The 14130-nt window shown below is 41.1% G+C and overlaps 1 protein-coding gene across 4 annotated transcripts in view; it reads left to right on the top strand.

The window, feature by feature from the left end:
* Positions 1-846: 846 nt before the first annotated feature.
* Positions 847-14130, top strand: part of dpysl3 (dihydropyrimidinase like 3) — a 44542-nt gene continuing 31258 nt past the window's right edge. For 2 of the 4 annotated variants that reach the window (XM_026181654.2, XM_026181652.2), the window contains exon 1: positions 847-1364. In XM_026181654.2, coding sequence (XP_026037439.1) covers positions 999-1364 — 366 coding nt within the window. In that variant the 5' untranslated portion in view covers positions 847-998. Of the gene's footprint in view, positions 1365-10079; positions 10321-14130 lie in introns of those variants that run through there. The other 2 variants (XM_080307240.1, XM_026181655.2) reach the window with 1 other exon arrangement.

The raw sequence follows: 14130 nt of genomic DNA, 5'->3' as shown, positions 1-14130 counted from the left end.
CCCATGCTGTACCAGGATAAAATAAAATACCAAACTGTCATTATTCTGTCCACTTTTTATTAGAAGGCTGTTTTACTCTGACATATGTTATTCATGAGACTTACACGAGGCACAGTTATCAATATACTACAAAGTCCTAACGGAACCAGTGTCCTAAATTTGACCCCATGGAGATTTGTGGAACATGTAGATATTTGGCCGTTACATAATTACGTTCCTGTTTACTGACTTCTTTGACTCCTGCTTCCCTCGTTCGCCCTCTCGACTCAGCAGACCTGCCGCCTGAAAGCTGCGCGTCTGCCGCGCTGCTGACACGATCTTGTCTCGTTTGTGCTGGCCTAAGTATTCTAAGCACCCTGAGGTGTCGCCGGTGAGGGGGCCAGACAAGCACTTGAAGAAACATCAGCATGATCTCGCTGGGAGTTGTTTAAGCGCGCAAGTGCTGAACGGACAGCGCCAAAGTGGACGTCTTTCAGGACACCTGTAATACCTGCTAGGCGCACACCTGTGTCCGCTCAAGTTAATCTAAGTATCAGTGCATCAGCTAGAAGGAATTATATTTTGATTATTAGGTTAATTCTTACCTTTACAGACATAATACGTATGTGTGCATAAATATGGCGAGTGTTCTCTTTAACCAAATGTGTCCCGATCTCTTTCGTTCTCTTTTCAGTGTTATACTATAAACTCAGAGAAACAAAGCCTTCCATTAGTCTTAAGCCACAACCATGAGTGTGCTTGATTTCATTGTAAAATTTAAGATGAATCAAATACACATATATTACCTATGCATCAGGAGCCACTGCAGTACCACCTTTGGCTTTAATTCAACTCCTTCCTGCCTGACTGTCTGCTCAACACACACACACACACACACACACACACACACACACACACACACACACACACACACACACACACACACACACACAAAGAGATACACAGCACTTCAGTACTAGTTTCCCCGTCTTTCTCGGCCACTTGTGCAGGGCTCCACTATGGCAGAGCGCAGGAGAAACTGGGAGAAATCAGGGGACGACCTGCCGGTTTATCTCGCCCGGCCCGGCACGGCCGACCAGGTGCCCAGGCAGAAACACGGAGGCTTGTTTTGCAGCATTGAGGACGCGTTCGAGAGTAAAACGATAGACTTTGATGCCCTTAGCGTCGGGCAAAGGGGATCCCGCACCCCGCGGAGCACCAAACGGCTAACCGGTCTGGAAGCGAAGAGCCCGGCGAGTGACAGTAAGAGCTCCCCTGCTGTGGAAAGTCCCACAGCAGACAAGCAAGAACGCAAAGGCTCCCCTCAGATGAAGATCGGAACCAGCGGCGGAAAAGAAATATTGCAGAACCTGGAAGATGAGAAGGTAAAGAGACTAACTTTTTTTTTTTTTTTTTGCAACAAACTGTTTCAGCATAAATGACAGAGGTGGCTTCCACTGTGTGTCACTGTTTTTCCTACAAGTTCTCTGCAGCTACCCTGAAATTTTTTTTTTTTTAATTATGCTTAAATGAAAATGATAAAATTGTTTCCATTATAAGAGTCCATATTATAGAACTCGCTGTGTCCTTTAGTTGAGTTTTCAAGTTTGTCACTGAATAATCACAATGACATGCCATGAGAGCAAAAACTGAAATAGGAAGTCAAAAACTGTCCAGTCCTTACAATCTACAAAGAGTATAAGAAGCTGAGTTATCCATAATTCTGTTGACTGAATGTGCCATTATGCCACATCACTATGTAATTAAAGACACTATTTTGTTTGGAGAAATAACCTTGGTGTTGAAGTGCATAGAACAAGCCACAGAACGTAAAACAATCATGAAATAAATGGCATTAGGATTTTATGACTTAGCATTATTTCTTAGTAAAAAATATTCATTTGTAAGATTTTACCAAGAAACAATCAGCTGTGTCTGGGAAACAGCCCACTATCCATCCAACATTCATTAACTTTTGTTTTAACTGAGAAATTGTGCAATACAAACTACTTACCACTGTGTAGCATCCCCTCTACTTTTAACAAAAGTCCATAAATGTATGGGTACTGAGGAGACCAGCTGCTGGACTTTCATGAGAGGAGTGTTATCCCATTTTAGCTGCTCAACAGTCTTATCTCTGTCTTATATTTGCTCCAAATGTTTAAATTGGTCTGGACTGCATGCAGGCCAATTCATTACCTAGACTCCTCGAGTATTAAAGTTATGCCATTTCCATAGCTGTAGGATGCAGTTCAGCATTGTTTAGCTGTAATATACAGGACCTTCCCTGGAAAAGAAACCATCTGTATATACCTTTCAGCACTGATGGTGCCTTTTCAGATGTACCACCTACCAGTTCCACATGCACTGACACATCCATCATACCAACAGCAGGGTTTTTAATTCAGTGCTGATAACAAGCCTCTTCTGTAGTATGTAGCATCCATGTTTCACAAAAATAATATCCATTTGGCTGGCCACAGAACAGTTTTCCACTTTGCATCAGCCCATTGTATCATCATCCAGAGATGATGATGGTGTTTCTAGAGCATCTTCACATATGGCTTCTTCTTTGCATGACAGAGCTTTAACCTGCATTTGTGGATGGCACAGTGAACTTTTTTCACAGATAGGGATATTCCTCAGCCCGTGCAGTGATTTCCATGTCAGAATCACACCTGCCAAGGCCGAAGATCACAGTGATCCAATATAATTTTTTTTACCTTGTCTCTTGCATACAGAGATTTCTCTGGATCCTTTTACTGTGATTATGATATTAGATGATGTGAAAATCAAAGTCTGTTTGTGTGTTGAGGAGCATTATTCTGAAATCATTTCACAACTCGTAGAGGCAATATTTTTAGAAGATTCGTGAACCTCTGTGAACCTCCCCTGTTTACTTCTGCCCATGTTTACTTTGAAACCTAGTGGAAACCAACAAACAGTTGGTCTGTTCTCCTAATCAGCTTGGTACACCTAGCATACACCACCAAAGTACGGACAGGGCAAATTGAGCCTGGCACTGAGCCGTCAACTGCTCCAAGCCGTCACTGAGAGCTGTTCATAGCTCAACCGACTGTGATGGGTAGGGTTGGGTCAATGCCTTTGGCAAGAATGCAGGGATGGGCAAGAGGACCACCCCTTTCCAGTCCGGCAACCACCCACAGCAATCCCTATGGCCCAACAGAGCATGGAGCTCACTGACCCTTCTAGACCTACATGGTGGTTCAAAATGAGGACGCTAAAAGGTGCCAAGGAACTGGGTGGAACTGGGTACCCAGGCCTGCAAACTGTAAGCCGCTGGGCTCCCCTCAAGAACTGGGAAACTAAAGAGGAGTCGGCATCGCTAAGTTCTGAGTGACCAACGCAAACGGGCCTGATCGCTGCCACCATGCCAGCAATCAGGGAGTCAGTGAGTGGGGTGAGCCTACCGCTATAGCCTGGTAGCTGCAGAGGATACCGTGATACCCAGTTGAGGCCGAAACTACTGTAATGCCAAGGACAACAACCTGCAACTCCAGTACATTTATGTGCTGGGACACCCAAAAGCCAGTCCAGTGGCTGTTGACCCCACAGTCCTCGTCGACTGCACAAGGCATCTGTGAAGACTAACTAGACTAACTGTGAAGTAGATCTACCGCTTGGCCCTACTCCATGTTGGACAAGTCTCTCCACAAACAGAGAGCTTGGTGGAGCCCTCAAGAGACTACCAGTGTTGTCTTGTGGGACTGCTGCGAGCAGACCCAGGCTCAGCAGGTGCCGTTGGAGAGGTCTCATGTTTAGGAGCACTAACAGAACCACCTACACCATGGGAGCCATGTGGCCCATCAGGTGGAGATAGCCCCCAGCTAACCTGTGAGTGTAACCTGAATTGGTTTAGGAACACCCTGAAGGCCTGCTCTCGCTCCACAGTGAGGGACATGGAGTCCCTGATGGAGTCCAGGGATATGCCCAGAAATGTTGTGACTATTAAAGGCTGCTGCCTGCTCCTTTTCAGATTCAGGCACAACCCCATAGCCAGAACATGCTACACAGAGCTACATGGCTGCGGTATTGTTCTACTGATGTGGCACAGACCAGCCAGTTGTCTGAATAGTTCAGGACCCTGCGGCCCCTGAGCCTAATAGGAGCCAGGACAGCGTCCATGCACTGCATGAAGGTTTGGGATGCAAGAGAGATGCTGAAGGGGAGGATTCAGAATTCGAACACCTTGTCCTCGAATCTGAACTTCAGGAACCGACCGTGCTTCTGCCAGATAGGAATCTGGAAGTAGGTGTCCTTCAGGTCAGTGGTTGCAAACCAGTCCCTGACATTGATGGCCTACCTCACCTTGGGGACCATCAGCATCTTGCACCACTTGCCTTGGCTGTACGTCCTTCAGCTTTCCCCTGCATGTGTGCGCTATGTCTGTGGCTTCAGCTGAGGCCTGAGGTCACCAGGACCCCATGCTGGAAGAGATAGTCTCTCACTCCACTCCACTCCACTCACCAAGGTTACAAAGTAACCGTAAGATATGTTTTTTGTGTACTATTCTGAATAAATCGTGAGTGTACGACATTAGCAGATCATTGCATTCTGTTTTTACTTACATTTTACGCATCATATTCAGAACTAGGTTTGTATGATAAAGTAGAAGACAGAGAGAAAAAAAAAGGAGAATGACTGGAAAGCCTCAAAGCTGGAGAAATTACAATTTTTATCATATCATATCACTACAGGCTTGTGCCACTAAAGACATAAGTCCTGTTTTTAAAAAAAAAAACCCACAGAACTGCTTACTATGATGATGATGGGGCGATCATGGCTCAAGAGTTGGGAGTTCGCCTTGTAATCGGGAGGTTTCTGGTTCAAGCCCTGGCTTGGACAGTCTCGGTCGTTGTGTCCTTGGGCAAGACACTTCACCCGTTGCCTACTGGTGGTGGTCAGAGGGCCCGGTGGCGGCAGTGTCCGGCAGCCTCGCCTCTGTCAGTGCGCCCCAGGGTGGCTGTGGCTACAAAGTAGCTTGCCATCACCAGTGTGTGAATGGGTGGATGACTGGATGTGTAAAGTGCTTTGGGGTCCTTAGGGACTAGAAAAGCGCTATACAAATACAGGCCATTTATGATAGTGATGATGATATTGATATTTTACCAAATGTAGGAGTGTTACTGGGAACAACTGTATGGTTTACTAACAGGTGTAACTGCAGAGAAAGCAATTAAGAACCTTGTTTAGATTAAATATGCTTTATATTCCCAAAATTATATATATATATATATATATATATATATATATATATATATATATATATATATATATATATATATATATATATATATATATATATATATATATATATTATAAAGGTAGTGTGTGCTAGCAATAAGCATCCATATTCTATTGGATCGCCACAAAAGAACCAGTATCTAAATGAATAATGTTTTCTGTGTCTTAGTCTGGTGAAATACTCCTTTAATACTTAACGCTTCTTATATTTATACTTAATAATACTTATACTTATGTTACACTTGAACATCTTTGATACCTTTTCCATTATGCTTAAAGTCCTTACAAATTATTTGGGAAACTCTATACCGTTTAAATATTTGCATTTTAATTTTTGATATTGAGAAAAGGTACGTTTGTGTCTGTTATGTGTGATTAAAAATGACACAAGTCTTTCAGCACCATGGAGAGAGAGACACAAACAAAAGCACCACGGAAAGAATCCAGTGCTAAGTAAAGGTAATAATTACTTTATATTAGTGGTTCACAACCCATTTATCTGAATCAACCCAGTAGACCAGACAACACAACAGCACAGATGGAATTTTCTAAACTCATTTTATATAGTTATACTTTACGCTTAACTACCCAAAAGTGGAAATAAATTTTTCAGCAATTAGTTTATTTTTTTTTATTACTTAACCTCTTAACAAATTAATTCAAGTTATTTTACTGATTTCTGTACTACTTTCAGCTTACCATTGACTCTTAGCTATTACTTCCTACTTATTAGTTTTCTTCACGTAAGCTATTTATTGTCTATTTGAACTCTTTATCTGTGCTACTAAATAAAAAAAATCAGCTGTTGTAATTTAAGCTGGCTCTTTTATTGCTTTTTTTATATTTGTAATTATTCCTTTTTTGTTTAACATTTCTGCTTTGGTCGCACTCAATTAATAAATTTGAATTTTGTCTTTGGCAGATTACTTGAGATAAGCTTTTCACATACTTCATGAACTCCTTGTACCCCTAATTGGAATTTAATTAGAGTTACTCTCTAACTGTGCTATTAGAGAGTACAATTTATTTATTTATTTTAAAAAGGTTGTTTCTGAAGTGTTTCCATATTCTACATTCAAGGAAAGAAAATGATACTTGTAATGCTACTTTTTTGTAAAAAAAAATACATTGGATAAAGTCAATCCATCGGGGCTCTAAATGTATGAGTACTGCTTTTTGCCATAACATAAGTGTGGGACAAGAACTGATGATAATATTTGTATGTGTGACCTAGCAACTATTCTAAAAATTCACTTCATCCACTCTTAATTGACACTGGCTTAGAGCAGTACACTCTAGGCACCAAAAGATGATGATTCATGTCTCGCTCTCTGGCTCTTGTTCAATACACACACACACAATTTTGGCTGAGAGCAGTAGAATCACTGGACTAGACAAAGTGGTGTGATTACCATTTTGCCATTTCATCACCAGAATGTGGTCATTTATTGGCACACAAGAGTACTTCTTTGAAGCACGGACGGAGAAAACAGATTTTAAAAAGACCAGGAAAGAGTTAAGCAGATTACACAATAAGTTAATATAGAGCAAGATGTCATAGATTACAGACAAATGGAATCTAATAAAAGTCATTATGGTGATGTCAACTCTAGAATGAAATTAGTAGCACACCTTGGTAAACATTTTAAAATGATCCCCGCATAGTATGTTTGAGCTGAATTTCAGCTTTAAGGTTTGCTGTTATGTGCTACACAGCATTTAAGAGAATGTGGGGAAGTTCTGGCTGCTAATATACAAAGATTGGAAAACAATGGGATTGTCAGTTTACACTTTAAAAACTTTAAAACTACAAAACTCTCTGACACAGATTGCCTTTCTTGATGATGCAAGTCCTTCATCTTCAGATTGGTCACTAATTAAAATATGACTGCCTGCTGTTGTTTCTGCTGCACAGGCAGATCTGCACTCTTATCCAACTTTCATTTAACAGAGACTCAGCAACAAAGCAGTAGACTGACAGACCTTTGTGTGAGTAATGCAAGTAAACTGACTGAAGCTGTGGAGCTGTATCTCTTTGAGTACAGGTTTTCTACATGCTTTTTCCCCCCACCGTTGCAGTTAAATGGTGTTCCCTTTTTTGTTTACACCTCTGTGGTTCTAGTGCTGTTATTCATTCAGTCTCAGACAGTTTGAGACTAAGCTGCTGCACTCTACATTTATCTGCATTTAAATCTTCACATTATCCTTATGATATATTTGATTCCCGCCTTCTGAATCATTCCCGCCTTTAATTGTCTTAAAATACTGTAAAAAAATAAACATAGATTTCTTCAGCGTGGCATGTGGCCTGATACTGAACTGCAATATTGCTGCTTTCAGGGGACCAGATGATTCAGCAGAAACCAGCAGACAATAGAGTAAGGTTGTGTTTTTGTTTTCCCCCCCCCTGGTTTGGAAATTGTTAGAGGACACAGGGAAGGCAGGATGTGTTTATCCCTTTGTTATTAACTGGTACATTTAGCGTGCCAGTAAAACTTAACAGCATCTTTGTCTGGCAAACAAATGACGAGTGGAAAAGCTGCCCGTTTGTATTTTTATGACAAATGTTGTTACCCCTCCTTCCTATCTGATTACACCTGGTTCACTTTGATTTGAACTACAGTAAGTCATGATATTATTGACATTGTCATGCAAACTCTCAATATCATTCGTTGTTTTGTGGCTATGGTGAACTGAACTGCTCACTATGTGTTCCTGTGTTGTTCCCTGTTCGCTGTAGTAATACTGAACAATAACAATCATAATTATAGATTTTACTGGTTTTCCTCCTGTCTGGTGGGCTAATTAGTCCTGTGAGCTGCTGCAGTGGAGTGAATAATGGAGACTGGCTAACCAGATGTCCAGAGAGAGAGGAAATGGCTCCAACCCCATCTTCTTTTTTTTTTTGTGATGTCCTGCAGGGTGGAAGTCACATTGACACATGTATTCAGAAAGCATAAAACTATACATATACACTGACATGTAGACTTGTCTAAATTAAAACATGCACACACATGCTTCTTTAAGCTGTCACAGAGATACTCTAGGAACAAATGAAATAAGCACTCTACTAATGTTGCATATAACACTCAGTTTAGTCTTTATAATCAGCAGATAGAAACAGAGGATGTCTGTGCCTCCCTCTGGTTAAGTCTGAAAAATAACTCTAATTATATTGGGTGCAGTAAAGAGATGCTTTTGTATCATAAATATATTCAGTGTTTTGGGAGAATGAATCATAAAAGGGACCAAAAATAAACACTAAGAAGAATGCTGCTTCATATGTCTTCATATCGGTCAAGACTGAGCATTGATAGAGCCTTAAATGTTTAGAGTTAAGCAAAATTTTAGGAGGTTTAATTCTGCGTTCTGCGTAGCCTATTTGCTTTATCCTCCCCCCGCATTTTCAGAATTGTCCCACTACCACAAAACAACTCCAGATCATTTAGTCTTCTTCAATTCGCCAATGTCGTCTATATGAAGAGATCACATAGTGGCTGAGGTGGTCAGCATGATTGTGCTTGTGTGTAAACTGATAATATAATTTTATATGATTGTTGGGTAGTGAACTGGAAGCTTCTCACTCCATTCACTGTGGTGTGAAATGTGCTCCAACAGGCTTGATGACCTGACAGAGACTTTTCTGCATCCCTGATCTGTCTGCACCCTGTCTGTCTGTCAGTGTCAGCCGGTTAATGTGGTCTGCAGAGGTAGCAATCCTGCAAACTTGAGTGTGTAGCGCTGATGCATTCTCCAAGTCCTGGAAATGCTGAGGTAATGCCTTTCTGTCTCACTGCCATGAAAGGACATGCCAGGATGAAGGCCCTGTGTCTGCTTGTAGCAACAAAAAAAAAGAGAAAGATTTAAACCCTTATTTTTGTACAACAATTGGGTAGAACTGTGCTGTAAAACCTTCCTACATTACTCTGTAAAGCAATATTTAAAAAAAAAAGACAAAATGAAGCAAATGAAAGTATGATATATATATATACATATTTTAAGTTGCTAGTGTAATATAGACACACAAATAGACACACCCTTTGTCACGCACCTGCTTCTACATGCATGTCACTCTCAGGATCTCATTATGGCTGCATTAGAGCTGAGGAGGGGAGTGGCAGAGCGAAGAGGGACCCACTTTAGGTTCAAACAATGGAGACACATGGCTGGGTGGGAACATGCAGAGAGAGAGAGAAAGAGTGTGTGTGTGTGTGCAATGTTACGGGCAAGCTCTGTGACAGCTGCCACACCATTTTGCTCTTCTGTGTCCCGCAAAACAAAACACACAACCTCCTGGTTATGACTGATATAAATCTACAATTTCAAAGGGAATATTTTTTTTTCTTGCCAATAAATCTATTTAGCAGACTGGCAACATTTTAAACATCCAATATGTATGATTAACACACGGCAGTGAAGTCAGTGGACATGTTTAAAATGAGTAAATCTTTCCATTACATATTGTTTATAATAACGATGGTGATTTCTATCCCATGTTCCTTTGTTTCCTCTTAGTTCTGCCAATTTTCCCCTAATCAATCAGACCTCAGTGACTTCAGCCGTAAACACACAGGCGCAGACTACACCACAAACTAGTGCGCCTCAAAACCAGCTGCTTCAAGGACTTTGCTATTTCTCTCGGATAGGTCAGTGATGACAGATATTGGATACGCAGCACACTTTATGTAAAAAACAAAAAACAAAAACAAAAAAACAACGTGTGACAGCAGTGTAACGCAAAGAAGAGGATGCCTGCTGGAGGCTGTTCACCAGCTTCTCCACTGCGCCCTCCGGTGGAAAGATTGTGACATCACGCTTTCCAAACTGAACATACTGAGGGAGGGGCCGTGTGCCTGGACCACAGACGCTCCTATAGCACTCTGCGAGCCACTCCACATCGCACTGACAAGAGGGGCGACTATTCCTTGAAGCTCCCATCCAGGCGAGGGCCGCTGCAGCATCCATAAACGGAGGAATATCGCTTTTAAAAGCTCGGTATTTTTTAAAAAAAAAAGAAAAGGTGGAATCGAACAGAAGATGTCTTATCAAGGAAAAAAGAACATCCCAAAGATCACAGTGAGTAAAGAGTTATTTCTCCTTCACTGGCTGCAGGAACTTTGATGGCTGCTGCTTCAAATCACTGCAGAAGGTTTCAGCGTTTTTTTGCGCCGCTGCGATGGATCTTTGTCACATACACCGATGCAAGCTCATAGCAACATGAAAATGCTCTTTCTATTGTCAGAGCCGACTGCAGGAAGCCGCTGGAACAATGCGCGCAATGATATGGCATGTCTGGCTACCATAGTGACAGTCAGGCAGGGAGATAAGGCGTTTTCTTAAAGGTGTCCTGCATCCTCTTTGTTGAAGCGATCCATGCCGTTGTGCAGAACGGATACCGGCTCGCCCATTAAAAAAAATCACCGTGCATAACGGAGACTTTATGGTGATTTAAAATATGTAACTCATTCTTATATATTTAGAATAATGCAGTTAATTAGATTTATTCCCCTACACTCCACCTAGATTTACAGCGTAAAGATATTAGAAGAACGTGTCCAACCCTTGTGGGGCTTTTTAAGGCCCAGCCGGTCTTGTTCATGGGAGGATTTTGAACAGTAATGTTGATCTCATTTTTCGAATACCCTTCTTGCCATTTTGGTGCACAGTGATTTCATGACATACATAAAAGTATCAATGCACATTCTGGTCACAATGCCCTGGACGCTTGCAAATGACTGAAAAAGGAGGGGGGAGGGGGTCCTAAAAATAATGGTCACTTATTATACATGAACTCATTGTTTCGCCTGAAGCCCTTAATTGTTTTATTGCAGGAAAAAAAGCCCTCTCTGTGATTTCATAGGGGGGCCTCGGAAATCATAGACAGGGTTTGTCTTTCAGGCTGGTGCAGCAGCAGAGAGTGAGAGGGACAGGGGGAGAAGAGAGGTGGGGTAAATACACGCCCATCTGTGATAAGCTGGCCTTGTGAAGGGGTGCTTGTATTTCTGCATCACCACAAGGAGAAAGATTCAGGGTCGGCTCAGAGCATTCAGGGTGGAGCGGGGTGGGGGGTTGAATTCAGGGCAGACTGGTGTTACACAGCCAGCCAGCTGGGTGTTGGTGTGTGTTACAACTGCAGAGGAACCTCTCCCTCTCCTTTTTTTTCTTTCTGTGTGTGAGCATCTGAAACGCCTGTTTTCCAGCACTCATTGTTGAAGCTCAGGCTGCAGTTCGGGGTGTGTTGCTCAGATGTGGGAGACTTTGCTTTTTTCTTATCTCCTCAGCTAATTGTACACAATTACATTATTACTGTAAAATTAGGAGATGTCGATAATATATGAAAATCTATGAAAATAGTGAAGGCATGTTTAACAGTCACTAGAAGTGCTGCCAATTTGAATGACGATAACCGCTAAGGTAAAGGATGTTTTGTAGGTTTGGGGGTTTTAAAAATACAAAGGGAATGCTAATTGTGTCAAAAATACACACACATGCAGCAATAAAGTAACAGAAAGCATTTAGCAGATCACCAGCCAAAGTAACATGAGTAAGCTATGCTGGTTGATTGCCTCAAGATATATCATATTTGGTTACTGAGCTTGGTTTTTTGTGGATTTAGAAGAGCTCCAGCTGTAAGCGGCACATTAACACAGACTGACAGAAAGTACCACAATACAAGTTTTTCATGGACGTCCTAAAGCTGCTTCATGCAGTTTCAGTTGAAGGGGAGTAATTTATGATGTAAGCAACCACACTTTTCACTGTTTTATGAATTTAATTATAGTTTGATCTCAACATATGGGTGACTATTCCAACAATATTTAAGTGCTTTTGAAAAGTGATTTGAAACAATGTCTGGGTCAACCACTGAGTGGATTGCTCCCAAATCTGTTTGCGTCCAGTTGACAAGGTAGGGTGTACTACGTTCTTTCCTACATCCAAGTTATAACCATAGCCTCTAAGGATGTAGGGGAAAAACAGTTTGGCATATTGGAATATTTTGTGTGGCGATATTGTATAAAAATATTGATAATATTGATATTAATGAATGAATAAATAACAAATACTTGAAAATATATTAGACTAACAACAAGCGATGACCCTGGGCCAAGAGGGCTCGTCTTCTGCACCGTCATCCCGAGACAAGGTTAGTCGAGCAAACTTACCATAAATTGGCTGAAACGACCCTGGACACACTTAGCTTGACAGAGTATAAAATTTCCACTTGATCTTATTCAATTGCAGACTGATATCAGATTCATGGCAGACTGATTCCATCTTATGGCAACATTTATTGCAGGTTTTAGTGACAGTGTTGCTTGACAGTGTCATTTTGGAGCAAAAAAAACCCTCCCCCCAAAAACGACGTCGATAACTTTATGTTATTGGATAAAACCGATATTGACAAATTTTTGTTTTGAGGACATCATTTGCAGTTGAAAAAAGGTGATAAATTGCAGTAGATGTTATTGCAATACTATTGCAATACTGAGCTTATCACCAAATGTCAAAAACTGCAATAATATTGTATCGTGAGTGAAATATTGTGATAGTATCATATCGTCGGGGGTCTGGTGAGTCCCACCTCCAATAACTTTATGAGAAATGTATTTTATGTTCAACAATGTATGGACTAACAACACATGTTGTTGTTTGATTTGGAGTTTATGGTAGTAGTAGTTCCCCTCCAACCATTTGATCAGCTTCTTAGAAATGCAAACACACAATACTTGCATTATTGGTTTATTCAGACGCAGACAAGCCAGGAGAATTGAAAGTGTCACGTTGTTTCAGTAAAGCAGACTAAAGCAAGAACCTCTTGTTACAAGTAATGGATGTTTTTCAAATAAATAACAGAAGCACTGTTGTCTTTGTCTTTTCTGTATCTAAACCATAAACATGTATATAAAAGATGGCCATAGCCTTCTTGTCTGAGAGCTAAAGCCAGTATAGAGGAACTTGAATTCTTTGTTATAGCCAGCAAGGGACGAACTCTTGAGTTACAAAATGAGGTCATACTGTATAGAAGTTTATGAGGAAATGAGCCCATTGCTCACATGAGCCACTGGCCTTTCCTAATGAGTTTATGTTCTTAAACTAGTTTCAAGTCTTATTAAAATCGCATCATGTTAATAGACATTAAGTGGCTCCGCAGTGTAGTGGTTTACATATTTCCCAACAAGTGAAAGAGTCCACTTCAAATCCTTTTGGGGTTGCATCTGGTTTAAAAATCTACCAAATCAACCATGCAGACCTATCTGCTTTGTGACTCCTTGTGAGTAAGAGAGCAGCTGAAACTAAATTTCTTTGATGATAAAGCAGGTTATGCATCAAGGCATGGCTACCTTGTAATTGACAAATTGCTACTGTATGACCAGTCAGTTTCCATCTGGTTTCAAAAAAACAAGATGGCCACAGCCGAAATGTTCAGGCTGCGGCTTCAACACAGAACTTCCCCAACAAAAGGAGCCATGACCGTGGAGTACATCCACGTTTTATACAGAGTGTACGATCGAAATGCAGTTATGGCCCCAAACAACAGGAAACAACAGGCTTTGCTAATTACATGGAAGATCTACTATATACACAAGCAATAAAAAATGGAAATATAATGAATAGCAATTTATTATGCTTGGCGTAGTTAGCTTTTGGTTAGTTGGTTGGTTAATTAGTAATGGGGGCTACACAGACACCAGAGAACTACTTGTGTGCATATCATATCACTATGTTTAGATTTAAAAGGTGATTCTGCCCCATTGCTGCCCCAGAGGTTGGCATCTGTTGCATTAAAATAACCTTTTTTTTCACTGTAAGCCAGGAGTGTCCAACTCCAGGCCTCAAGGGCCGGTGTCCTGCAGGTTTTAGATATCACCCTGGGTCAACACACCT

This window comes from Astatotilapia calliptera, chromosome 10 (assembly GCF_964374335.1).
Source record: "Astatotilapia calliptera chromosome 10, fAstCal68.1, whole genome shotgun sequence".
Classification (NCBI taxonomy): Eukaryota; Metazoa; Chordata; class Actinopteri; order Cichliformes; family Cichlidae; genus Astatotilapia; species Astatotilapia calliptera.
Note: the sequence above shows the minus strand (reverse complement) of the source record. Positions and strands in the feature narration are given on the sequence as shown.